Here is a 26,872-nt window from a genome sequence, read left to right as displayed (position 1 = left end):
TCTACTTTGCTTTCATTCCTGTGAAACGCCTAAAGGGTTAAAACACTTTCTGAATGCTGTTTTGAATACTTTGAGGGATGCAGTTTTCAAAATGGGGTCATTTATGGGGACTTTCTAATCTATAAGGCCCTCAAAGCCACTTCAGAACTGAACTGGTCACTGAAAAAATTGCCGTTTGAAATATTCTTGAAAATGTGAGGAAGTTATTAGCCTTGTAACGTCCTAGAAAAATAAAAGTGTGTTCAAAAAATGATGCAAACATAAAGTAGACATATTGGAAATGTAAACCATACCTCCCAACTTTTGAATTCGGAAAAGAGGGACATTTTAAGCCACGCCCCTAACCACGTCCAATATCCGGCATAAACCCATCAAATCACGGCCAGATCCTTCTGCAAATAACACGCACACATTGTCACTGCGGATATCTAGACTGTCTGGATATCACAGATATTATGGATCCGGTTATGTCGTCTTTATGTTCCTTTTCCTATCTTTGGTATAACATTTGCTCATCACGGCAGCAGCTTCAGGACAAACCAAAAGGCTGAGAACAATGAAAGTCAAGAGGGAGACCCTGTGGTTGATGACTTTTCAATTGACAGGTAGCAGAGTTACATGAGGGGGATTTTTTTTTCCAGTTTTGCTACCGGTCAATGGAAAAATAATCCACCAGAGCCCCCCTGTAGATAGCGCCACACACAGCCCCCCCTGTAGATAGCGCCACACACAGCCCCCCCTGTAGATGGCGCCACACACAGCCCCCCCTGTAGATGGCGCCACACACAGCCCCCCCTGTAGATGGCGCCACACACAGCCCCCCCTGTAGATAGCGCCACACACAGCCCCCCCTGCAGATAGCGCCACACACAGCCCCCCTGTAGATAGCGCCACGCACAGCCCCCTGTAGATAGCGCCACGCACAGCCCCCCTGTAGATAGCGCCACGCACAGCCCCCCTGTAGATAGCGCCACGCACAGCCCCCCTTGTAGATAGCGCCACGCACAGCCCCCCTTGTAGATAGCGCCACGCACAGCCCCCCTTGTAGATAGCGCCACGCACAGCCCCCCTGTAGATAGCGCCACGCACAGCCCCCTGTAGATATCGCCACGCACAGCCCCCCTGTAGATAGCGCCACGCACAGCCCCCCTGTAGATAGCGCCACGCACAGCCCCCCCCGTAGATAGCGCCACGCACAGCCCCCCCCGTAGATAGCGCCACGCACAGTCCCCCCCGTACATAGCGCCACGCACAGTCCCCCCCGTACATAGCGCCACGCACAGCCCCCCCGTACATAGCGCCACGCACAGCCCCCCCGTACATAGCGCCACGCACAGCCCCCCCGTACATAGCGCCACGCACAGCCCCCCCGTACATAGCGCCACGCACAGCCCCCCCCCGTAGATAGCGCCACGCACAGCCCCCCCGTAGATAGCGCCACGCACAGCCCCCCCGTAGATAGCGCCACGCACAGCCCCCCCGTAGATAGCGCCACGCACAGCCCCCCCTGTAGAGAGCGCCACGCACAGCCCCCCTGTTGAGAGCTCCACGCACAGCCCCCTTATAAGAGGTAGCCGGCCTTACTGCTGCCACTCTCCGCTCTGCTTTCACTCACCGTCAGAAGAAGGCAGGAGTCTTGCGGCGGCGTTCTCACTGGTGTCGATGCCGGCCCGGGAGTGGACCAGTCCAGTCAACTGACTGGTCACCTGACCGGTGAGGTCAGATGACCAGTCAGGGGACTGGACTGGTCCACTCCCGTGCCGGCATCGATCCCAGTGAGAACACCGCCGCAAGACTCCTGCCTTCTTTTGATCGCTGCTGCAGTCGTCTGGCATGCAGGGCGCCTGTCAGCGCCGATCAGCTGTTTTGATTCAGCTGCAGCGCCCAGCAGGACATTTTGCATACCGCTCGGGATGGCGGGACAGCGGTGAGAAACCGGGACTGTCCCACCTGATCCGGGACGGTTGGGAGGTATGTGTAAACTAGTAACTATTTTGTGTGGTATTACTATCTCTTACAAGCAGATACATTTAAATTTTGAAGAATGCTAATTTTTCACATTTTTTTCAAGTCTTGGTGTTTTTTACAAATAAATATTGAATTATTGAATTTATCAACCAAATTTTTTCACTGACAAAAAGTACAATATGTCACGAGAAAACATTCTCAGAATCGCTTGGATAGGTAAAAGCGTTCCAGAGTTATTACCACATAAAGTGACACATGTCAGATTTGAAAAAGGCCAAAACAGGCTCAGTCTTGAAGGGGTTAATGGTGTGCTGTTGCCAGATACAAGAAGTATGCACTATTCATAAAGATGTGGCTCTAGCAGCTCCTCAAAGTATATGTAAACTTTGCAGTCAAGGGAACCAATCTCAAAATCCTTGTTTGTTTCAACAGATGTATCAAAACTAATGCAAAGGAAAGTGGATCCGTTTCATATAGCAACAAATCAGATTCCAGCTTTTGAAAGAAGCAACCTGATTGGTTGCTATAGGCAACTGCTCTACTTTTTAATTTTGATAAATCACCCCTATTGTGTTTTGTACCATGATGGATGTTAGGTAGAAATAACTCACACACAGATGTAACATTATTTTTGTGTGTGTATATATATATATATATAATATGTATTATCTCCAAGTAACCGCACCAAGGCTTCAAAAAATGAGCAACGCTTCGGTTCACATCTGAACCTTTCTCAAGGCTTGAATCGAAACGTTGCTCACTTTTTTTTCACTTTGTGGTGAATAAATCCACAATTCTCCTATTAAAAGTGAAGTCCTGGTGCTGTTACTTGGTTCTATTTTTTTTTTTTTGCCTATCCATTACAAGTCAAGGAGGGAATTGATCCTTTGTGGTAACATGCACATAGCCTGATCTTAAGTCTCTTGTGAGTGATGGGTTCACCCCTCCTCTATATATATATATAATATATATATATATATATCTCATGTGATTATTACACGACGACGCCATGAGCCGTTAGTCTTTTTTTTTTTTTAAACACTTACACCGCGTTTTCGTGCATTACAGGTAGTTGCTGAAGAAGCCTGGGAGAACCATGTAAAAAGAAATGACTCCATTATTGTTGATATATTTCATGGTTTATTTAAATCCACATTAGTTTGTCCAGAATGTGCTAAAATTTCTGTGACGTTTGATCCCTTTTGTTACCTAACACTTCCACTACCGATGAAAAAAGAACGCACATTGGAAGTATATCTTGTTAGATTGGACCCCCTTGCCAAACCTATGCAGGTAAGATATGAGACATTCAGTGCTTGTAATGAGATAAGCATCCACACAATTTCAAGGTGATGCATTAAGATATCTTGTGCTTACTATTTGTAATGAATATAGGTTTGTGTTCACATTTAGGCTAAAGGCCCTATTACAAACGGGCAGACGAGCATTCATATGAACGCTCGTTCCAGATCATTGCCCTGTGTAAACGCTCGTTCATCAACTGATCTGCTTGTTTATGCAGCATTAAAAATCATCGTTGTCGGCAGCACACCTCCCTGTCTTAATAGGGAGATGTGCTGCCGACATGATAAAAATGTATGGGGACGAGCGAATGGAGTAATGTTTGCTTATCCCTATATATAAGCAATCATTGCTCCATGTGAAAGGGGCAAATGAGCACCAATCACGTCACTGGTTTTAATTTTCGTTGTTCTGTTCCATCATAGGAGCAGAACAACAAAAATAACAGTGCAGAATTCGTCACATCACAAACACCAACGGCACCCAATACGACCCATTTTAATTTAACAGAGTTTCAAACACAGATGTGCACTTAGCTTTAAGAGTGTTTTCCTGTTCATCTATGTAAAAAAGCCTAAATATTAATTTAGTAATCTAAAATTAAATTTTTTATAGTCCAGTCATATAGAACTGCACTCTGCTTCCTTCCCAGCATCCCTTATTGATTCATCATCTGTAAAGAACATGTACTGATGATGTTCAGTGTCAATCAAAATTTAGATGATATCATTAGACGTCACTAAAGTATAAACATGTCCACACACGTTGGATGGAATTTTACTATAATTGCTGATTTTTACATTTTTTCAGACAACGGTTTGGTAGAAAATATATGAATGATTTTGTATGATTCTTGACACCCAGTACATGTATTCCTAAAATTAGGTTGACTATTTTAAATTTGTTGGCTGTTTTAGTTCCCCGAATTATTGTTGGCCAATGGTGACTGTTAATGCGTGCATGTGTATCAAAATTTTCCTTTCCTCTTTTTCTTCTTTTAGGATTTTTTTTTGTAAACATCAAATATTTTTGGGCCCATTGTCTGACTATATACTAGTCTACTTTTTCAGAAATGTATTTAAGATGACCATCTAAATGATAGGCCTGATAAAGTGCCATCTGCCTTCTATTTAATGTACATAGACCGCTTTAGACCTCAGTAAAAAACGAGTAAATTGTCTACATTAAATAATGGCCTTTCAGGGCATGCTCAAGTAATGTGTGGTCCTGTCTGTTTACTCATAACTTAAAACTGATCGCTAAATCTAGCTAATCTGAAATTTGTTTGTCATCCAAAAAAAAATTTTACTTGGAAAAAAAAAACGGCACTATTCGTTACACACTAAAATCCCACTAATTCTACAAAAGCAAAACATTAAAACTAATTGTAAAAAAAGAAATAAAAAAATACTAGACGAAAAAATGATTGCCATTAATCTAGCAGGTATAGAAAATCTCTGAAAGGTGTCTATGCTTTTAGGGCCCACAATGCCTTGGGTGTTAAAGAAACACTGGACAACCCATCCACATCGCCTTTGGTGGTGGTGCATATGTCTTTCTGTGGTGTTCTTTGAATCCCTGCACTAGGTATAACATAGTATACAGGTTTTGACTGGAGTGCTCCATGAAGGGATTCATTGCAAACGGATTTCAGAATTAAAATATTACTTTTATTGAGCATTTTTATTTTCATGTATTTGTTTGTTGTCTTCTTTTAGTACAAAGTAGTAGTTCCAAAGATTGGAAATATTATGGACCTTTGCACAGCACTGTCTTCACTATCTGATATTCCACCAGAGAAGGTATGCATTATGGAGACTTTTATTTTTTTTGTCGGCAGCTCTTTATATTCTAATAATAGGACTAATTGTTTTTATTTTCAGATGGTGGTCACAGATATTTACAATCATAGATTTCACAGAATATTTGCTATGGATGAAAACTTGAGTAGCATTATGGAGCGTGATGATATTTATGTGTAAGTTCGTGTGTGTGCTCTTCGCAAAAGATAAATGTTTAAATTGGAAGTTTTTGAAAGAAAAATTGTTCCTACTTGTTGTTGCGCCACCTGGTATTCTTTTGATTCCCTCCTCAGAACATCCACTGAATGTGTCCACTGCTGGTGAGAAGAAGATGCTTGTAGTGCACCGATTCTAATGGTCTGTCCGGTACAATAGTTGGAATCGCTCTGCTGCCCATGTACAGCAGGATCTGGGCGGTGGAACTGAGCTACTGTGCATATGTTTCCACCGGCACTAGACATGTCAGGTGGAGTCATGAGAGAGAAGCAACAAAACACCATTGATGCAGCCCCTTCATTGTTTACTCAGGCGTAGTACATACACTTGTGGTTGTGCCTGGTACCGCTGCTCTCTGCGTCTCCGTCCCATTCAAGTTTAGACATGTATTTTAGTAGAAAAAAAACTATGTAGCAAAGTGCTAAAACATGTACTAAATTATTTTTGTAAACCGATAGCAGTAATATGCTCACACTTTAGCTGTAGTATTCCAGCATGAAATTTTAGGGTCCTCTGTGGGGGGTCATCAAAACAATGGATTAGTGGCAGGGCTAACATCAGAGCTGAGAAGATCCAGCACTCCAGTTGCAGTAAAAAGGATTATTTTTTCCTGCAGTCAAGCTAAAAAAAAATGACTAAGAGCGTTAGCGCGTAAAACACGTAATCGTCTGGAAAGTTATTATCTTGACTGCTAAATAGAGATTGTTTATGTATTTTATTTTTTTACTGCAGCTGAAGAACTGGATCTTATATCTAATGACATTTTCTATTACATTTTTGAATAACTGCAGCCAAAATTGAGTTTTGGCACATTTAATCCATAGCCGCAAATTTATTAAAAAAAAAATCGATTTACAGACCCTGAGGAAAAGTTGTGTTCCCGCTCAATAATAGATCCCTCAATTACATTTGGTATATCAATGATTTTGTGTCCGCAAGTCAAAAATAAAAGTGCAGATTCAAATAAATAAAAAAAAACAAAAGCTTATACCCTTTGCTGTGAGTTTAACAATCAAGTGTTTTGTTCTTGAGCTATCGAGTACCTTTCTATCGCTGTACGTCTCCTAGGGCCTCTTCTTTGATCCTGTAGTTAATCTTTCTTGATCGGGCCTATGCTGGGTCTGAAGGGTGCTCGTCTCAACTACTTCTTGTGTTCCCCGCATTTAATAGTTTACCTTTTGGGGTACTTACCTTTATTGTACTTATGTTTTGAACCCACTTTATACTGTTCTACCTCTATTCCAAATTAAAAGTACAATAAAATCTCAAAATACAGCATAAAATACAAAAGCTTAAGTGTTTGTGTTTTATCTAACTATATACTTCATATTTCAGATTTGAAACGTCCATCAACAGGACAGAAGATACAGAACAAGTCATAATTCCTATTTATTTGCGAGAGAAGTTTCGTCATACTAGTTACAGCCATCACCACGGATCAACATTGTTTGGCCAACCTTTTCTTTTAACCGTGCCTAGAAACATCACCGAAGATAAGCTGTATAACCTTCTTTTAGTAAGGATGTGGTATGTATTAGAAAGCTCGAAAATCACTGAATACCTAGTTTAAGTCGACGTTTCAAACTGTTCATCTGTTGGTGGCTAGTTTCCAAATATCCAACTGTTGTAATTACACAATCAATAAGTCTGGTGCTGGAGATGGTCTATGGAGAACTGCCAATCTATTGCTCTTTGTGTGTGACTTTACTTTCTCCCTTTATTTTCTGCTGCTTTTAGCCGATATGTAAAAATCACAAACGACAGTGAGGAAAATGATGGTCCTTTACACTGTAATAAAGAACATACTATAAATGGGAATGGCCCAAATGGTATCCATGAAGAGGGTTCCCCAAGTAAGTAATATAAATTAAAGGAAAGATTTCAGATAACGCATTGGCACAACGTCACTAAAAATGGACTGGTTGTAATTGGTGAATTGGTTATTGTTTTAATCACTTAGGGTATTTTCACACGGCTTATTTTCAAGCGTGTTTTGACGTCTAAAGCACTCATATTATGTTCCAAAATGCACTTGAAATATTCCTGGAAACGGCGCCCCATTGATTTCAATCAGAAATGCACTGTGTAGTTCACATGAAATATATTTTTATGCCACTGAATTAAAAACGCTTCGTAAAAAAAGAATTGACGTCGCTTCTTGAAGTGTTTCACAAGCTGTTTTTTTTCTATTTCTCATTTAAAAAAATGCTTAAAAATAAACGCCACGAAATGTGCTTTGGATACACTTGCAAACATCGAAAACGCTTTGAAAATCAGCTCCGAAAAAAACTGGATTCAGAGGCGGTTTTCTCTTGAAGTCAGCCTCATATTTTTCTTCCTCAAACATATGCCGTGTGACCATGCCCTTTCTATTACTACACACCTAGAATGATTTTGAGATAAATTCTGCATTGCATGAGGTGAGGTCAGTCTGCATCAATTATTTAGAGGACTAGGGCTCCACGGCGACTGTAGGTTAAGCAATGGCGGTGATAAAATCGCTGATCACTTACGACCGTTTCACTACTTCAATGTTTCATCGTGGGGGAAATTGGGTTCAAACCTTACCGATCACAATAATTCTTGTAATGGTAGCCCAATAGTAACCTCGATAGGTTACTCGATCCATCGGTCATGGTAATGTGATTTTACTGAGACCGTTTTGCTACCATTAGTCTCCATGGAGCTCTAGCCTAACTAATATGAATTGTTTCCTTTTCTGTTCAGTGTTTTCTGTCTGCCATTGGTCTTTGCTACATGACATAATTTCAGATTTTCCAGAGGTAGAGCTAATTATGCAGGTCGTCTAATAACACAATGCTATTGGGAACAAAGCCCCACTGAATTGACCCCTTCTTGCTGATTGGTTACCTGATCGGCTATTTGACTTCTTTATAAATTCTTTGTTCACTTTGGGTTTTTTTTCTCTTCGTTATTCTACACCATTTGTTTTTACTGAAATGTTTTCATTAATGTACCCGCTTATTTCTGTGGTATTTTTCTAATGACAATTGCCTTCAGTTGGCATCAGTTCGCTATGGTTCTACACTATTCACTGTTCAGTTTTAGGTTTTTTTAAGCACTTTATTTTTTTACCACCAGGACAGACTCCTTTAGAGGGCGTAATACTGCAATCAATGGCCAGATAATCCAGTCAGCAAGAGGGACCCTTTACGGCCCTCATAGCTTAATATTGTGCATTTGATAAACATTTTAATTTACATAAGGGTGTATTTGTGATAAATTCTTTTTAATATATCTTGCCCAACTTAACAGTAGTGCATGTCCACATCTACTATATATACGAGCATTCTATACTCTTAGAAGGTGGCAGTTATGTTAGTATTTCTAACAGTATCTGAAGAACTAAAGCTCGGTTAACATATTAATCATAAATTTACATGATACAAGTACAAAAGAATTATGAATAAGGCCTCATGCACACGGCCGTGCCCGTAATCACGGGCCGCGATTACGGGCACGGCCGCGGACAGCTGCCCGCTTTCATAGCCCGTGCTCCCATACAAAGTATGGAAGCACGGACCGTAAAAAGAAAAAGATAGGACATGTCCTATCTTTTGCGGTACACATCTACGGCCCGGACACCTTCCCGTAAATAAACGGACAGGTGTCCGTAATTGTGGACTGTAATTGCGGTCGTGTGCATGAGGCCCAATCTGTTGAGTTGCTTTAAATCTCTTAAGTAGCTTCTTTCCCTTAAACAATATGTTTTCAACTAAATAATTTCATATTGAATATAATAGCCATTGCATTTGGGGAAATAAGATCTTCAGGATGAACTGTGCACTGTGCCAGCATTTCCTATGTCTACTCAGTACAAAGTAGAATTTTTTTAGATATTGTGATAGAACTGTGACTTCTTTCTAAGGTGAAATGGAAACGGATGAACCGGATGATGAGTCTAGCCAGGATCAGGAGCTTCCTTCGGAGAATGAAAATAGTCAGTCAGAAGACTCTGTTGGAGGGGATAATGACTCGGAAAATGGATTGTGCGAAGAAACCTGCAAAGGACAATCAGTCGTGGGGCAGAAAAAACGCTTGTTTACATTCCAGTTTACTAATTTGGGCAATGCTGACATCAGTTACATCAAAGATGATACTCGATACATCAGATTTGATGACAGACAACTCAGGCTAGATGGTACGTTTGTTGCTATTCCAATGATTTATATCCGAATTATATTTCGGTATTGTGTATTCTGTATAGTTTATCAGCTTAAGTTTTTTCTAAAAATGCACTAGATTTTCTGTATAAAAAACAATGTATTCTGTTTTGTGATAGAAAGCTCCTACCTTGCCTTGGACTGGGATCCCAAAATGAAGAAGAAGTACTTTGATGAAAATGCAGCAGAGGTAAGCTTTTTGTTTTTGTATAGTTCTGTAGAGACAATAGAGACACAGATTTCTTATTTATGTCTTCAAGAGTCACTTATCTAAAGTCTTCAAATACAGGTGTAGAATGAATACTGGCCATGTTGGTTGATGCGGTCGTAATAAGTAATGATTAAAGACTTTCTAGTTCCATTTATTGTATATTGCTTTTTACAAACTGTCTGTATTGTGTGTGTGATCACATTTACCCTGGCCAATCTGTGTTAATGGGCAGCCATCTACTTTTTTATCTAGGATCGAAGTTTTTCTAGGTCTTTAGATCATTAATTTTCTAATGATAAAATAAATATATTTTGTGCTATGTGATAACTACTCATAAATATTTATAAGGAGTACTGCCGTGTCCAGCCCTTCTAGGGTCAGTTCACACTGAGTTTTTTTACACGTTTTTTAACGTGGAAACCGAGTCGGAAAACGCGCCAAAAAAACGGCCAAAAATGCCTCCTATTGATTTAAATGGGAGGCAGAGGCGTTTTTTTCCCACGAGCGGAAAAAAGGCTCGCAGGAAAAAGAAGGGACGTGCCCTATCTTCGGGCGTTTTTTTTTTTTTTTTTAAATACTTTTATTTTCGCGACCAAGGGTCATATTTTCAAAACAATAAGAATACAGCTTGTACAGAAAAGGAATTGGATAATAGACAGAAATGCTGGCGGATTTCCTCTGACCAATACATTATGTACATAAAAGTGAGTAAGATGATGTTGTTCAAATCCACGATAACTGGAGAACGTAGCCAAAGATGCAAGACACATAAAGGAAGAAAAACAAGGAAGGGAAGAAAAGAAGTGTAAGGCAGAGAGGGGGAAAGACAAATCTTCCCACCGAAGAAAGTACTACTACAAGTGAAAGCCCTTCACGGACTACTGAACAAGATCCATTTCACGTAGAATGTCTTTGTAAGAATCGGAGCCCTGGAAAGCAATCCAAGCAGACCACGTTCGGCAAAACTTGGCATGAGTGTCATGAACGAAGGAGGTCATATCTTCCATATGCATGAGGTCATTGATCCTATAAACCCAGAGGGACAGAGTAGGAGGAGAGGAATTTTTCCATCTCAATTGGATGCAATGTCTAGCAGCCATCACTAAAAAGTGAAGCAAGGGGCGTTTTTATATATATATATATATATATATATATATATATATATATATATATATATATACACAGTCCAGCAGTAGATGAACACAGCACTCCAATGGTTTCCAGAAAATCAGGCCATGTGCTCGTTACCTGGGGGTGAATCAATTCCCCAACCTCCAATAGAAAGAAACATAGAACACAGCAACGGCACCAGGACTTCAGAGTAGATGAAAGCAAAAAGTGGATTTATTCACCTCAATAAAGCAAGGTTTCGGTTCAACAGCTTGAGAAAGGTTCCTGTTGAACCGAAACGTTGCTTTATTGAGGTGAATAAATCCACTTTTTGCTTTCATCTACTCTGAAGTCCTGGTGCCGTTGCTGTGTTCTATGTTTCTTTATATATATATATATATATATATATATATATATGAACGGTAGTGTGTGTGTGTGTGTGTGTGTGTGTGTATATATATATATATATATATATATATATATATATACACACACACTACCGTTCAAAAGTTTAGGGTCACTTAGAAATTTTCTCATTTTTGCAACATGAAAAGCACAGTTTTTTTCCAATGAAGATAACATTGAATTAATCAGAAATACACTCTATACATTGTTAATGTGCTAAGTAACTATTCTAGCTCCAAATGTCTGGTTTTTATTGCAATATCTACATAGGTGTATAGGGGCCCATTTCCAGCAACCATCACTCCAGTGTTCTAATGGTACATTGTGTTTGCTAACTGTGTTAGAAGGCTAATGGATGATTTGAAAACCCTTGTGCAATTGTTAGCACCGCTGTAAACAGTTTTGGTGTTTAGAGGAGCTATAAAACAGACCTTCCTTTGAGCTAGTTGAGAATCTGGAGCATTACATTTGTGGGTTCGATTAAACTCTCAAAATGGCTAGAAAAAGAGAGCTTTCATGTGAAACTCGACAGTCTATTCTTGTTCTTAGAAATGAAGGCTATTCCATACGATAAATTGCTAAGAAACTGAAGATTTCCTACAACGGTGTGTACTACTCCCTTCAGAGGACAGCACAAACAGGCTCTAACTAGAGTAGAAAGAGAAGTGGGAGGCCCCGCTGCACAGCTGCGCAACAAGACAAGTACATTAGAGTCTCTAGTTTGAGAAATAGACGCCTCACAGATCCTCAACTGGCAGCTTCATTAAATAGTACCCGCAAAACGCCAGTGTCAACGTCTACAGTGACGAGGCGACTGCGGGATGCTGGCCTTCAGGGCAGAGTGGCAAAGAAAAAACCATATCGGAGACTGGCTAATAAAAGGAAAAGATTAATATGGGCAAAAGCACGCAGACATTGGACAGAGGAAGATTAGAAAAAAGTGTTATGGACAGACGAATCGAAGTTTGAGGTGTTTGGATCACACAGAAGAACATTTGTGAGACGCAGAACAACTGAAAAGATGCTGGAAGAGTGCCTGACGCCATCTGTCAAGCATGGTGGAGGTAATGTGATGGTCTGGTGTTGCTTTGGTGCTGGTAAAGTGGCAGATTTGTACAAGGTAAAAGGGATTTTGAATAAGGAAGGCTATCACTCCATTTTGCAACGCCATGCCCTGTGGACAGCGCTTGATTGGAGCCAATTTCATCCTACAACAGGACAATGACCCAAAGCACACCTCCAAATTATGCAAGAACTATTAAGGGAAGAAGCAGGCAGCTGGTATTCTATCTGTAATGGAGTGGCCAGCGCAGTCACCAGATCTCAACCCCATAGAGCTGTTATGGGAGCAGCTTGACCGTATGGTACGCAAGAAGTGCCCATCAAGCCAATCCAACTTGTGGGAGGGGCTTCTGAAAGCATGGGGTGAAATTTCTCCCGATTACCTCAGCAAATTAACAGCTAGAGTGCCAAAGGTAATGCTGTAATTGCTGCAAATGGAGCATTCTTTGACGAAAGCAAAGTTTGAAGGAGAAAATTATTATTTCAAATAAAAATCATTATTTCTAACCTTGTCAATGTCTTGACTATTTTCTAGTCATTTTGCAACTCATTTGATAAATATAAGTGTGTTTTCATGGAAAACACAAAATTGTCTGGGTGACCCCAAACTTTTGAACGGTAGTGTGTATGTATGTATGTGTGTATATATATCATTTGCTGGAATATCGCAGTGATGAAGCAGGAAGAAGGCCACATCCATAACGAAGCCGGTATCCGTAGCCTCACAGATCACCTTCTTAACCCCGTCCTAGAACGACGCGAGAAGAGGACCTGACTAAAAGGTGTGGAGAAGGGTATCATTATCCATTCCGCACCTCCAGCAAAGGGGAGACACAGTCGGGAAGATACGGTGCAGGCGAACCGGGGTCCTGTACCCTCGAGAAAGCAATTTGAAACTTTCTGCTTGGTAACGTGAGCTAATCGATGTCTTATGAGCCAGAGTGAGGATGTGAGTTCTTTGACTGGTTGTAAAGGAAATACCCAGGTCCGACTCCCATTTAGTAATGTAGTCAGGGGGGGTATGTCAGGCGGATTCAGAAGAAGGGGGTAGATTGTGGACAACGTGTGACGAGCTAGATCTGTGCCAACACACACATCCTCCAAGGGGGACCTGGTAGTTTGATATAAGGCAGGAGGCGATAGTGATGAACAAAAATGGCAAAGTTGAAGCGCTCTCCAATGACCCAAAGGTTGAAGATCAGGTACCTGGGCCAACTCAGAGAGGGAAAGCCACTCCGAATACTTCAGGAATTGAGCTGCCCGAAACATACCCGATGTGAACCAGGAACGGAAGATTGGATTCCCCAGGATTGGAAACATGGTGGAGCATGCAGGGAGTAGAAATGACCTCACCGATTTGAAGGGCACAACACATCAGAGTAGGGCCAATAGTGGGATGTTGACGAAGAGATTTGAGTTGACTACAGTTCAGCCACGGAACCCGCGCAAGGGGGACCGCAGAGAAGCTTTGCTCCAGACCCACCCATGGCTTAAAAGGGGAATGCCTACACCAATCCACAACACGGGTCAGATGGGATGCAATATAATAAGACCGGACTTCCGGAACGGCCAGACCCCCCGATTCCCTGGCACGACACAGAAGCACACGCTTAAGTCTGGAAGATTTACCATTCCAGACAAAAGAGATTTGTAGAGAGTTGATCGCTTTGAAGAACGACATTGGGACTGCTATAGGAAGAGCTTGGAGTAAACGAGGAGGAATGTTCATCTTAAAGATGGTGCAGCAACCCATCCAAATGAACATGCCCCCCCGACCATCTTGCACAGTCCACATTGATGTCCGCAAGAAGTGATGGGAAGTTCAAATTGAAGAGTTCCTTCAAATCCGACCGAATGCATACTCCAAGGTATTTAAGGGCCACCGAATTCCAAAGGATTGTTCCAAGGTGAGTAAAAGGGGGGAAGGGAGGGATACATTCATGGCTTCCGATTTAGAAAAGTTTATTTTGAAGTTAGATAAGGTAGAAAAACGACGAAAATTCCTGCATGAGGTTTGGGAGGATGATGGTCGGATTGGACAGGAAAAACAACAAGTCATCCGCATACGCTGCAACCTTGTCAACTCTAGATCCCACCTCCAAACCCTTAATATCAGAGTTTGCTCGGACATGGCGAAGAAATGGCTCCAAGGTCAGGATGAAAATCAGGGGGGACAGGGGATATCCCTGACTGGTCCGGTTGTGGATAGTGAACTCGTCAGAGAGGATACCGTTCACACGGACCCTAGCAGAAGGACAGGAATATAAGGACATTATCCACCCCATCATTTTAAGTCTAAGACCAAGTCGAAGAAGGGTTTCCTCCATATACGTCCAATTGACTCTGTCAAAGGCTTTTTCAGCGTCCGTGGACAAGCGCATGAGTGGTGTATGGGACAGCTTAGCCTTATGGATTAGATTAATCAACTTTGTGGTGTTGTCCCGAGCCTCTCTACCCAACATAAAACCCACCTGGTCAGCATGAATGACATCCCCTAGCAGCGGGGCCATACGAACTGCCAGAATCTTTGCAAATAATTTGATGTCCGCATTGAGAATAGAAATTGGCCTATAACTCGCACACTGGGAAGAGTCCTTCCCTTGCTTAGGAATCACTGCAATGTGGGTCCTAAGCGCATCAGGCGGGACGGGAGAGGAGGAGGAAAAGGAATTCAAGGAAGATAAAAAATGCGGGCTCAAGGTTTCGAGGAATTTTTTGTAGTATGGAAGCGTAAATCCATCAGGACCTGGAACTTTGCCAGATGAAGAGTTCTTAAGATCGTGGGACAATTCTTGCAAAGTAATCGGTGCTTCCAGAGCAGTAAGAACATCATCCGATAGGGAGGGAAGGCCCGATTCCTCAGTGTAGGTTTTTATGTTTGAATGGAAATCTCTAGATAGCGTGGCTGGATTGGTTGAATCGGTGTCATAAAGAGAAGCATAAAAGTCGTGAAACTTCGATGCTATGTCTAGGGGCAAGTGGGCACGAGTGTTGGAGGATGACATAAAAAATGGTATACAAGTATGAGCTTGTTGTATTCGGAGCGCTCTGGCAAGTGACTTACTACATTTGTTGCCGTATACGTAAAAGTGGCGTTTGCATTTAGAGAGTGTGGCTTTGGCCTTGGACAACAAAAGGGTACGGAGATCTTCCTGTTTCTGAAGTAGAGCAATTTTACATTGCAGATCGCGGGATCGTTTGTGTGCGGTCTCCAAGGTCTTAATCGCCAAAAGAAGCTGAGCGATGGCCGCAGAGCACTCCTTTTTCAACCGAGCGCTATGTTTGATGAAAGTGCCACGAATGACACATTTGTGAGCCTGTCATAGGACTCGTGGGTTAGTATCTGTTGAGGCGTTATTAGTAAAGTAGTCGTCGAGTGTGCGCTGTACATCAGAGGAAATAAATGAATCATTGAGAAGTGAGGGATTCAATTTCCATTGAGAATGATGAAGGATCGGAGATTGCAACAATAGTGTAAGTGAGATAAGGGCATGATCCGAGAAAGAGATCGTGTCAATGTCGGCCGCTTGTAGTAATGGAGGTGAATGATGTTTAATGAAAAATAAGTTCAGTCTGGAGTAAGTATCATGGACAGGGGAGTAAAAGGAAAAATCATTGTTACATCCGGCAGACAAACGCCAAGTGTCCACGAAATGATGCTCATGAAGAGCACGTCTAATATGGCGAATCTGAGAATATGGGATTGACAACGACCCAGTAGAGACGTCGTTCGTAGGCTCCAATGCAACATTGAACTTGCCCCCCAGGACAATGATACCCTCTCCAAACTCCTCCAGAACATCCAAAAAAAACAATAAGGGCCGTACCCTGACCCACATTGGGCAAATAGAAAGAGGCAAAGGTTTATATCTGAGAATCCACGGAGCCCTTGACCAGAAGCATTCGCCCCATATCATAACTGCGAGAATCCCAGAACTCCCACGGAAGGGATCGAGAGAGAAGAATACTGGTCCCCCTGGATTTCGGGGTCGGGTGAGAAACCATGGTAAGCATGAGGGAACCACAGGTTAGACAGCTGAAAAGGTTTCTGCTCCATATAAGTGCGTTTCTTGAAGAAATGCAACATGCAAGTGCCTACCTTTCAACATGTTCAAAAGAATGGATCACTTCCCAGGTCCGTGTAGACCCTTGACATTCAGCGAACCTATCCGCAGGTCCATCTGGGAGTGTCGCGCCATATCCACGGTGGGAGGAGTGGGGGGGCAGGGAACACAAGGAAGAAGACGAGTGAGATACGGAAGGGAGGTAGTGCAAAATAGACAGAAAAGAGGGCCAAAGGCCGACTTCTTAGCGGTAAGAAAACCTGTGGAGAAAAGGTGTTAAGTTAACGGGGACTAGGAAAACCACAGGGGGAGAGCCTCATACAGCGAGCAACACAAGTAAATAACAAACAAAATCTTCCGACACCCACCACAAGGTAAGCAACGGAGGCACAATCACTTATACATCATGGTTCTGTAGTCGAAATAACAAGAAAAGTAATAATCCACGCTCCTGATCCAATATGAGGTGAACGAGGAGAATGCAATTCTTAAATAGCGCATTAGAGTAATATCCAGCGAGTACAGATACATGAAAGAAGTCCAAAAGGCCAAATAATCCCCTAATAGGGGGAAAGAGGAAGGGGAAGAAAATGGATAGGGAACAAGAAATAGGAGAGAAAGGGAAGATGGGGCAGGATGGGATAGGAAAAGAAGGGGGAAAGGTAGAAGGGAATTGGAGCCGAAAGGGAAGGTAGAAAGAGACACAAGTATGACATGCAATAGAGTATTTACGGTCCACCCCTTAATACTGTAATACTAATTTAAAAATAATTAGCCCTGTAAAATATGCAGTAATACAAATACATAGCAAAATGAGGACCAGAGATCAAAAGTACCCCGTATAATCACATCCGGTTATAGAAGCATGGAGGAATATCTAGACGCATAAATCTGAGGGACACCAAAGATACGTAAGTATGGTACCGAAGGCGACAACAGGAAGTGACATTTAAGAGACAAAGTCAACTAAATTGTAAGGCCCTATAATACTGAACGTCGCCTAGGAAAGTTGTAGGAAGGAGGACAGTAATGGATGGAGAAAAGGGGTGGGATATGTAAGGAGGTAAGCTAACATATTAGGGAAAGGACAAAGGGAAACAGGGCAGGGAAGGAAGACATGTAACAATATAAAGCACTATGCAAATATGGATATAACTACTGTCACAAAAGTGGCTGTAAAAACCATTAGGCAGTGTGGGATCCAAGTGTATACACATAGTGCTGAAAAGAAAGCAATAACACAGTGTTTTGAGAACACAAGTGCCCGCGGGTCATAAGATACATTTAGTGGGAAAAAGGAAGTCCTCTCAAAGAGTTCCGCAGGAGGAGCCACTAGTTAGTGTCACTACACAAGAACCTGTATAAAACCAGAAACAAGTAGGCACTATATGGTACGTACAATCCTTGGGTTAAGCCGTTGCAGAAGAGCATCACCAAAATAAGAACCCACAAGGTGGTCCAAATCAGGCCTCTGGAGGAATCCTCAGCGAGAGATCCGGGAGATGCAGTTGCGAGGCCCTAGGCAGGGGCCTGTTAAGGAAGTGTTGGCTGGTGCGCCGTCGTTGAGGTAAATCAAGCCTGTCCAATACCAGGCAATCCGAGACCGGGAAAGGGTCAATCTGTAAAAAACAAAACAAGACATCCAGATCCGAGTAATGGTGCAGTAGAAAGGATTCTGAGTCCTTCCTGATAACCACATGGAAAGGGTGACCCCATCTATATGTGGCTCCCACTGCCTTGATTTTTTCTAATAAAGGATGTAGGAGACGTCTCATATATAGTGTTCTTGGCGATACATCAGGATAAACGGTAACCCTGTTACCATCAATGGACACTGGACCATGCGACCACGCTCCCCTAACGATTAAATCCTTGTCGGAATAGTAGGACCAGAATGTCACGTGGGTTAGATGGGTCAATTGGACCGGGGCGGGAGACTCTATGGACACGGTCCATTAGAATGTTGCTTCCAGGGACCTATTGGTGATCGCGTTAAAGATGGCGGAGACCCTTGTAGAAAGATCATCCCTCTAACCAAGATCCGAAAGACCTTTCAGACGGACATTATTTCTGTGTCCACGGTTCTCCTGATCATCCAGTTAAACTGCTAGAGACTGCATATGTGACCTGTTCAAGATGGCTGCCCGCTCCAGGGAATTCACTCTGGAGTCAGTAGCAGAAACAGTATGCTCCATGGAGTTAATCCTATTGTCCACTCTATCCACTTCTACACAGTGTTCCAAATTATTATGCACATTTGATTTAAGTGTCATAAACATTTAATTATTAGTTTTTCAATTAAACTCATGGATGGTATTGTGTCTTAGGGCTCTTTGGATCATTGTAATCAATCTCAGACACCTGTGATAGTTAGTTTGCCAGGTGTGCCCAATCAAAGGAAAACTACTTAAGGAAGTTACACATTATTAAGCAGGCCACAGGTTTCAAGCAATATGGGAAAGAAAAAGGATCTCTCTGCTGCCGAAAAGCGTTAAATAGTGCAATACCTTGGAAAAGGTATGAAAACATTGGATATTTCAAGAAAACTTGATCATCGTACTTTGACAAGATTTGTGGCTGATTCAGAGCACAGACTGGTTCATTCAGATAAAGGCATAATGAGGAAGGTTTCTGCCAGACAAATTAATAGGATTAGGAGAGCAGCTGCTAAAATCCCATTGCAAAGCAGCAAACAGGTATTTGAAGCCTCTGGAGTCCCGCGAACCTCAAGGTGTAGGATCCTCCAGAGGTTTGCAAGTGTGCATAAAGCTATTATTCGGCCACCCCTAAACAATGCTCACAAGCAGAAACTGTTGCAGTGGGCTCAGAAATACATGAAGACTAATTTTCAAATCCTGTTTACTGATGAGTGCCGTGCAACCCTGGATGGTCCAGATGGATGGAGTAGTGTATGGTTGGTGAATGGCCACAATGTCCCAACAAGGCTACGACGTCAGCAAGGAGGGAGCGGAGCCCTTTTTTTCGGCTGGAATCATAGGGAGAGAGCTGGTAGGCCCCTTTAGGGTCCCTGACTTTGTGAAAATGACCTCTGCAAAGTACGTAGAGTTTATGACTGACCACTCTCTTCCGTGGTACAAAAAGAAGAACCGTGCCTTCTGTAGCAAAATTATCTTCATGCATGACAATGCACCTTCTCATGCTGCAAAGAATACACGGTTGTCATTGGCTGCAATGGACATAAAAGGAGAGAAACTCATGGTGTGGCCCCCATGTTCCCCTGACCTCAACCCTATTGAGAACCTTTGGAGCATCCTCAAGCAAAATATCTGAGGGTCGGAGGCAGTTCACATCAAAACAGAAGCTCTGGGAGGCTATTCTGACATCCTGCAAAGATATTCAAGCAGAAACTGTCCAAATACTCACAAATTCAATGGATGCAAGAATTGTGAAGGTGATATCAAAGAAGGGGTCCTATGTTAACATGTAACTTGGCCTGCTAAGTTTTTTGTTTTTTTTTTATTGAAAGAGCTTTTGATTTCTATAAATATGACCTCCTGATGCTGCAAATTCAACAAATTACCATTTTAGTTCTCTTTACAACCTTTTAAAATGTTTTGATCTCTGTTGTGCATAATAATTTGAAACAGTGCATTTTGAGTTTTTTTACTTCTAAAAAAAAAATCTGTTATTAGGAGATTTGTTCAATAAAATTCGAATTTTACTCCAACGGTTGATGGCTTGAAAATTATACTGAATGTCATTTGCATTGACTATTTAGGAAAATCAGCGAAAAATAACATTTATAGTATAGCATAATAATTTGGAATGCGGTGTAGACGTAAATCCGAAATATCTTGTTGATGATATTGCTCAATCCAGGGAATCTAAATCCTGTCTGGTAGGGAGAGCTTGAATGAACTCCCTTAGTAAGTGAAAGTCAGCGTGCACAGGCAGTTCATCTGAACCACGTGTCAGGGGTAATATGACGGTCGGAAGCACATTCGGGGAGAGGGTAGTGGATGAGGGTTCAGAGGTTACCTCAGAAATGCAGGTCTCAGCTGGAGCAGATGATATCCAGAAGGCGTCCCGGAGGATCCGTCAGGCCCCAACGAGGGCGAGAGTGTCGGCACGAGGTCCCCCATGACAACTGAAGTCACTGGAGCGGCTTGTGACGCAGAAAGGAACCTGTCCATGCTAACACTGCGGGTCGAGGAACGAGATAAGGCTCGGGAGGGTGTAGTGCAAGTTCCCCTTCGTTTTCCGGGCATCTCCCGCCGGTTCCAAGCGGTATTAAACTGCAACTGTGCACTCTGTGGTACGGAGCTACCCTGAGATGCGTGTTCACAGCTCCATAGCTAAGCCACGCCCCAATCTTTGGGCATTTATGTCTCTGACCTCCCATTGACATCAATGGGAGGCAGAGAAAGCATATTTCATGCTCAATGGCCACAGGCGAAAAACGCCACGAAAATCGTCGTGCAGGCAGAGCAAAATCTACCTCAAAATTCCAAACGGAATTTTGAGGCAAGTTTTCTGCCTGCAAAAAAACTCAGTGTGAACCCAGCCTTAGGAAAAAAAAAAAATCATTTAGCCGTTTCCTTTACATGCTGTCACTTAATGGGAATCATCCTATGAGATTATATTGTAATGTAACATTGAGTTACCCCCAAAAATGGTATAAGATGCTCTTTTAAGGAAAGATTCCTCATAGTATTATGCTGTATAAGTATATCTGTATTTCTCTGAAGGAACGTGTTTCTTTGTATGTGTGTGGTTTTTATTTAAGAATTGTTAACCTTTCAGAACGTAAGGTTTTGGCTCTTCATAATTGGACTGTATATCCAATTTTCTAATGTGTCAGTTAAAATTTTTAGACGAACCGTTAAACATCACGGCAATCGTGACGCTGGGTTCACAGGGATCTCCTAACAGGAGCACCCTCCCTTTGCTTGTACCCAATCTGTACATCACCGGCAGAGAGCAGTTCTAATATATAGACATCAACAGCCCTGTTCTTGACAGCCACACATCTGTACGAACAGCCGAAAACCGAGAAATTTCCAATCATCAATGTTTAACCCCTTGCTGAATGTTGTCTATGGGGTGTAAACATTGGTAGGGTACACCCTTTGTTATGTCCTTTTGAACCCTTTATGAACCAGGTCTTACCATTTTCAAATTAAGAGTTTATGACCCTCACAAAGGACCCCAGGTTGTCTTATGACAATGTCTTTTATGCCCAAGCACAACATATTATTATATAGAGATACCGAATGCCAGTACATAATAGTTAAAAAAAAAAAATATGTTTATATAGAACAGCTTTCTATTGCGAAAGTTGCAAAGTAAAACAAATATAATAAACATATAAAATAATAATTACAAATAAGCTTTGAGTGAACATAACATATGCATATTTGGTATCCCAATTTCTTTATATTTTTCAGGACTTTGAAAAGCATGAAAGTGTGGATTTCACTCCCCAGAAAAAGTCCTTTGTGAAATTAAAAGATTGCATTGAACTTTTTACCACAAAGGAAAAACTAGGTGCTGAGGATCCATGGTAAGGTTTAAAAGGGATCAGTCATGTCATGGAAGGCCGTTTTGTATATAAAATAGTAATTTTTATTATGTAGTAATTTTTATCAGTGTAATGCAAGTCACACCACAATACCCATGAATGAGGAATCATTGGAATATGAAATTCTGTAACTGACATGCTAAGGGTCTGTTCACAACACTTTTTTTTTTTTTTTTTTTACATTTAGCGTGTACATCTGGAAAGCTCCCGAGGTCCACAGTAAACGTGTCCATAGGGCTTTACTGTCAGACGGAGGCCAAAAGAGTGTCTTTCTGGCCTCTATCTGACTGGTATACGTCAGTAAATCACAAAAAAGGTATGGAATAGCGTAGTAGACGTTAAACACATACTTTTCTTTTGTTTGTTTTAGGGCCTGTTCACATCAGCGTTGGCTTTCCGTTCTGTCTGAGGTTTCCGTCTGGTGAACCCCGCAAAGGAAAGTCAAACTGAAACCACAGCTTCCGTTTCAGTCACCATTGATATCAATGGTGACAGAAACATTGCTAATGGTTTCCGTTCATCACCATCCTGGCAGGTTTCCGTTTTTCCGACGAAATCAATAGTCTATTCCATTTTACACGGACCAGAACTAAAACAGTGCAATACAAAAGTATTGCAGTGTATTATAAAAGCGATCAGATGATCGCATAGTGAAGTCCCCTAGTGGGACTTGTAAAAAAGTTAAATGGACAACCCACTTTTTCCCCTTACAAAATGCTTTATTATTAAAAATAAAGTTAAAAAGTTACACATATTCGGTATCGCCGCATCCGTGAGGACCCCAACTATAAAGTTATTACATTATTTAACCCGCACAGTGAGCGCCGGCAAAAATTTTATAAAAAACTTTTCTGTGAATCCTGCCTAAAAATAAATGTAATAAAAATTGATAAAAATGTCGGATCTACTCCAAAATTGTACCAATAAAAACTACAAGTCGTCCCACAAAAAGGCCTCCTATAACTGCATAGGCAGAATAATAAAAAAGTTATGGCTCTTGAAATATGGAGACACAAAAACAAATAATTTTGAAAAAACTAAGTTTTTACTGTGTAAAAGTAATAAAACATACAAAATCCTATATAAATTTGATATCATTGCAATCATAACAACCCGCTGAATGAAAGTTATTGTGTTCTTTATACCACACGGTAAACGGCGTAAATTTAGAATGCAAAAAATTGTGGCGAAATTGCTGTTTTTTTTTCTATTCCCGCCCCCCCAAAAAAGGTAATAAATGTTAATCAATAAATTACACGTACCCCAAAATTAAGCTATTAAAAAATACAACTTGTCCCGCAAAAACAAGATCATATACAGCTATGTCGACGCAAAAATAAAAAAGTTATAGCCCTTTGAATGAGATGATGGAAAAACGTAAAAAATAGCTTGGCCATTAAGGCCTAAAATAGGCTGGTCACTAAGGGGTTAACATGGTGGGTGGCGAATGCATCCGTCACGGGCATCAGTTAAACGTATAAGTCATGAGCTTTTCATGATGTATCCGTTAATGGATGCCATTGTAGCCTATAGGTGATAGGCAGCGGTTTCATGCATCCAACAGTGGCATCTGTCACCCAGAAGCTATAATAGAACTCATTTCATGATATCTATATTAAACAGATAGCATTATAGCCTATGTTTTAATCTGAACAAATGATACTGCTAAATAATTTTAGTGCATGCCTTAATTATTTTGCAACGTTTCTCACGAGTACGGATACACATCCGTAGCCGTCCGCAATTGCTGAAGCGCCCATAGACTTCTATGGGCGAGTCCGTGCCGCAGTTGCGGACGAGGATAGTACCTGTTCTATATTTTGCAGATCGTTTCTACGGACCAGACACACATCCATAAATATACGGAATGGTGTCCGTGGCCAATAGAAATGAATGGGTCTGCAATTTCATCCGTAATTACGGTCGTGTGCATGGGGCCTTACTAAATTAATCTAGTTTAGACTTCCAGTTCTCACCTAGGCCTTGATCACACAGTGCAGGTTGTGAATACTCTTTTTCCCCTGTTTATAGCTGAAATTATATCCAAAAAGTATAAGGCCACACAAATTCTGCATCACGTTCCTTAAAAATAGACCTTGTTTCAACATAAGATTATTAGCACTTTTCAGTTACACTCTGTTCTGTATTCTTTGGCAGATTTCATGCAGTATTTTCTTCTATGTTTATGATCTTCCTTCCCTGTTCCCTACAGTCATCTGTGTCTGTAAACAATAGGTCTTTGAAGTTCCTAATTAGTATAATGGTGATGTATCCCACTGTGGAGGAAGGGCACAAAACTTGGGGGTTCTGTCCAGCATCCTGTCTCTAAATGCTGTTAGGCCTTTTTCACACGGACGCGCCATAGCTCAGTGTGGCATCCTGTATATTGTGCGTGGCTGCGTGATTTTCGCGCAGCCGGCATCATTATGACACTCTGTTTTTATGTTTACAAACAAATAAGCAGGAGGTGCTTTTCTGTTTTCATTCATTCTTTTTACTACTGTTGCGCGAATCACGTGCGGCACCCGGAAGTGCTTCCGTGTGCTGAGCGCGGTTTGCATATCCATTGACTTCAACAGCTGCGCAAAACACGGTCAAGTATAGGACATGTTGTGAGTTTTACGCAGCGGACATACGCTGCGTGAAAATCACGACCTGTCAGAACGGCCCCATTGACTTACATAAGTCTGTGCGACGCGCGTGATTTCCACGCACGTATACACGTTCGTGTGAATAAGGCGTTAGAGTAACAAAAGGACATCAGGGAAAGAATCCGACATCTCTTTATTGTGAGTTGTGTCTGAAACTCTTTTTCATACCTCCGTTATGGACTTTACAAGGAGGGATTTTCATATACTATCAAAGTAGTTACACTGTACAGTTTGTATGACTGTAAAGACAAAGTAGAAGAACATTTTCCACAATATGCATAATTAAGTATTTAATGTTGCTTAGATTGTACAGCACTACAGAATATGCTGGTGCTGAGATTGTCATTACTCACTGTCTCCATTGGGGCTCACAATTTTATATTCCTATCAAAAACAGAAAAAGAACAATTTCATAGTAAGTCAATTAACCAGTATCAGTATGTTTTTGGAGTGTGGGATCAAACCGGAGTACCCAAAGTAAACCCACGCAAACACAGGGAGAACATGAAGATGTTATCCTTGGTTGAATTCAAATGCAGGATCCCAGCGCTGCAAGAAAGCAGCGCTATCACTGATACACCATTCATATACAACAAATTTTATAGATTACATAATGCCATTTTATATGAAGGTAGACAAGAGTTAATATTACTAAGTTAAATTCAGTCCCTGGGTGTTGATGTAGGGGAAATACATCTGCAGGGAGGCCAGTTAACCCCTTGGCGACATGTGACGTAACTGTTCGTCACGGCTGCCAAGGGGGAGTATGGAGCAAACTGATAGGCTGAGCATGCTCCATACTCGGGGTGTCCGCTGTAGGTTACAGCCGACCCCTCACTGCAACCGCTAGGACCAGATATAATTATGATCCCAGCTGTTTAACCACTTAGATGCCGGGGTTAACAGGAACCGCGGCATTTAAGTAGTTAGAGACATCAGCCTTCACCAGACCATCGGCCACCTAGTGACGCGATGGCGGGGTGCCATTGGTTTTCATTGCAGCCTGGTGGCAAATTGAAGGCTTCAAGTCTGCCGTCTTTCTGCTCCTATTAAACCCTGCATAGGTATTGCAGTGTATTGTACCATCGATCAAATTATCACTTCTTAATGTCCCCTAAGAAGACAAAAAAAGGTAAAAAAAAACAAAACGTTAAATACAATTTTTAATGTACAAAAAAATAAAAATATTAACGGTTATAAAAAAAAATTTCCCCATTTTCCCCTAAAGTAATATAGAAAAGTAGTATAAAAATAAAAATTATTGATTTATTAAAATGTCACATTCTTATACCTGCTAGATTAACACCGTAAAAAAAATAAAAAATTCACAGTTCCAGAATAGGTGTTTTTGGTCACTAAAATGTTACCAAAAAAACAATAGCTCGCCCTGCAAAAGACAAGCCTTCACACTGCTCCATCCACAGGAAAAATAAAAAAGTTATGGGTCTCAGAGTATGGTAAAATATTATTTTTATTTTGTTTTGTGACCGAAGTACATCATAAAAAAAAACTATATAAACTTGGTATTGCTGTAATCGTATTGACCAACTTGAGAAAGTGAACATGTAATTTTTACCGCACGGGGAATAACATAACAACGAAACCCCAAAAAAACAATGGAGAAATCCGTTTTCTATCCCAGAAATTATTTCCTAGTACATTTTATGGGACTTTAAATGCCCATTAAAAGCTACAACTCGTCCCGCAAAAAACATCCCCTCATACGGCTATATCAGTGAAAAAATAAAAAAAGTTATGGCTTTTGGCCTGCAGGGAGGAAAAAAAACTAAAATGAAAAAACAAAAAATGGCTGCGGCGCCAAGTGGTTAGGTACATATTCTGCAGAAAGGCAGTTCTTTTAAGCATGCTCCCTTTTAATTGGCTTTGCCATCTGCCCTGTATTGACTGGATTCTTGCGTCCGCATAGAGATGTAACCTCTCTGGTTCAAGGGCCATATTGTCAGATTGTACTGCCCAATGACACTTAAAGGATTATTGCTATCTGAGACTTTTATGGCCTATCACCAGTGTATGCCATGGATTGCTGACAGGTGGGGGTTCCTAAACTTCCATAAACTTTGGAGAAAGCAACAAACTTGCAAGATCACCTGTCCTCCTCACCTCTATCTCTCTGGATTGCCAAACAGGGGACCCCCTTCCTTCACATATATAGAGGTCATAGAGATAGATTCCCCTCCTATCAGATATAAATCACCAGATGAGAATACTCATTAAAGGGATCACTCTGGGTAAAACTGACACACTGTGCCTACAACTCACTTCCCACCATATCCGTTAAATCTATGCTGCTTTCTGGTGTAAATTTATAGTAAATCTGTTGGGCCACATGTTGCC

General features: G+C 41.4%; 1 protein-coding gene across 2 annotated transcripts in view; it reads left to right on the top strand.

Annotated features, from left to right (window-relative positions):
• Positions 1-26,872, top strand: part of USP15 (ubiquitin specific peptidase 15) — a 112,848-nt gene that overhangs the window by 55,214 nt on the left and 30,762 nt on the right. For both annotated transcript variants that reach the window (XM_075857007.1, XM_075857008.1), the window contains exons 10-17: positions 3,037-3,261; positions 4,989-5,072; positions 5,154-5,248; positions 6,624-6,815; positions 7,026-7,141; positions 9,178-9,450; positions 9,592-9,662; positions 21,733-21,848. In XM_075857007.1, coding sequence (XP_075713122.1) covers positions 3,037-3,261; positions 4,989-5,072; positions 5,154-5,248; positions 6,624-6,815; positions 7,026-7,141; positions 9,178-9,450; positions 9,592-9,662; positions 21,733-21,848 — 1,172 coding nt within the window. The remainder of the gene's footprint in view (positions 1-3,036; positions 3,262-4,988; positions 5,073-5,153; positions 5,249-6,623; positions 6,816-7,025; positions 7,142-9,177; positions 9,451-9,591; positions 9,663-21,732; positions 21,849-26,872) is intronic.

The sequence above is a fragment of the Rhinoderma darwinii genome, chromosome 3 (assembly GCF_050947455.1).
Source record: "Rhinoderma darwinii isolate aRhiDar2 chromosome 3, aRhiDar2.hap1, whole genome shotgun sequence".
Classification (NCBI taxonomy): domain Eukaryota; kingdom Metazoa; phylum Chordata; class Amphibia; order Anura; family Rhinodermatidae; genus Rhinoderma; species Rhinoderma darwinii.
This window is presented reverse-complemented; position numbering and strand designations above follow the sequence as displayed.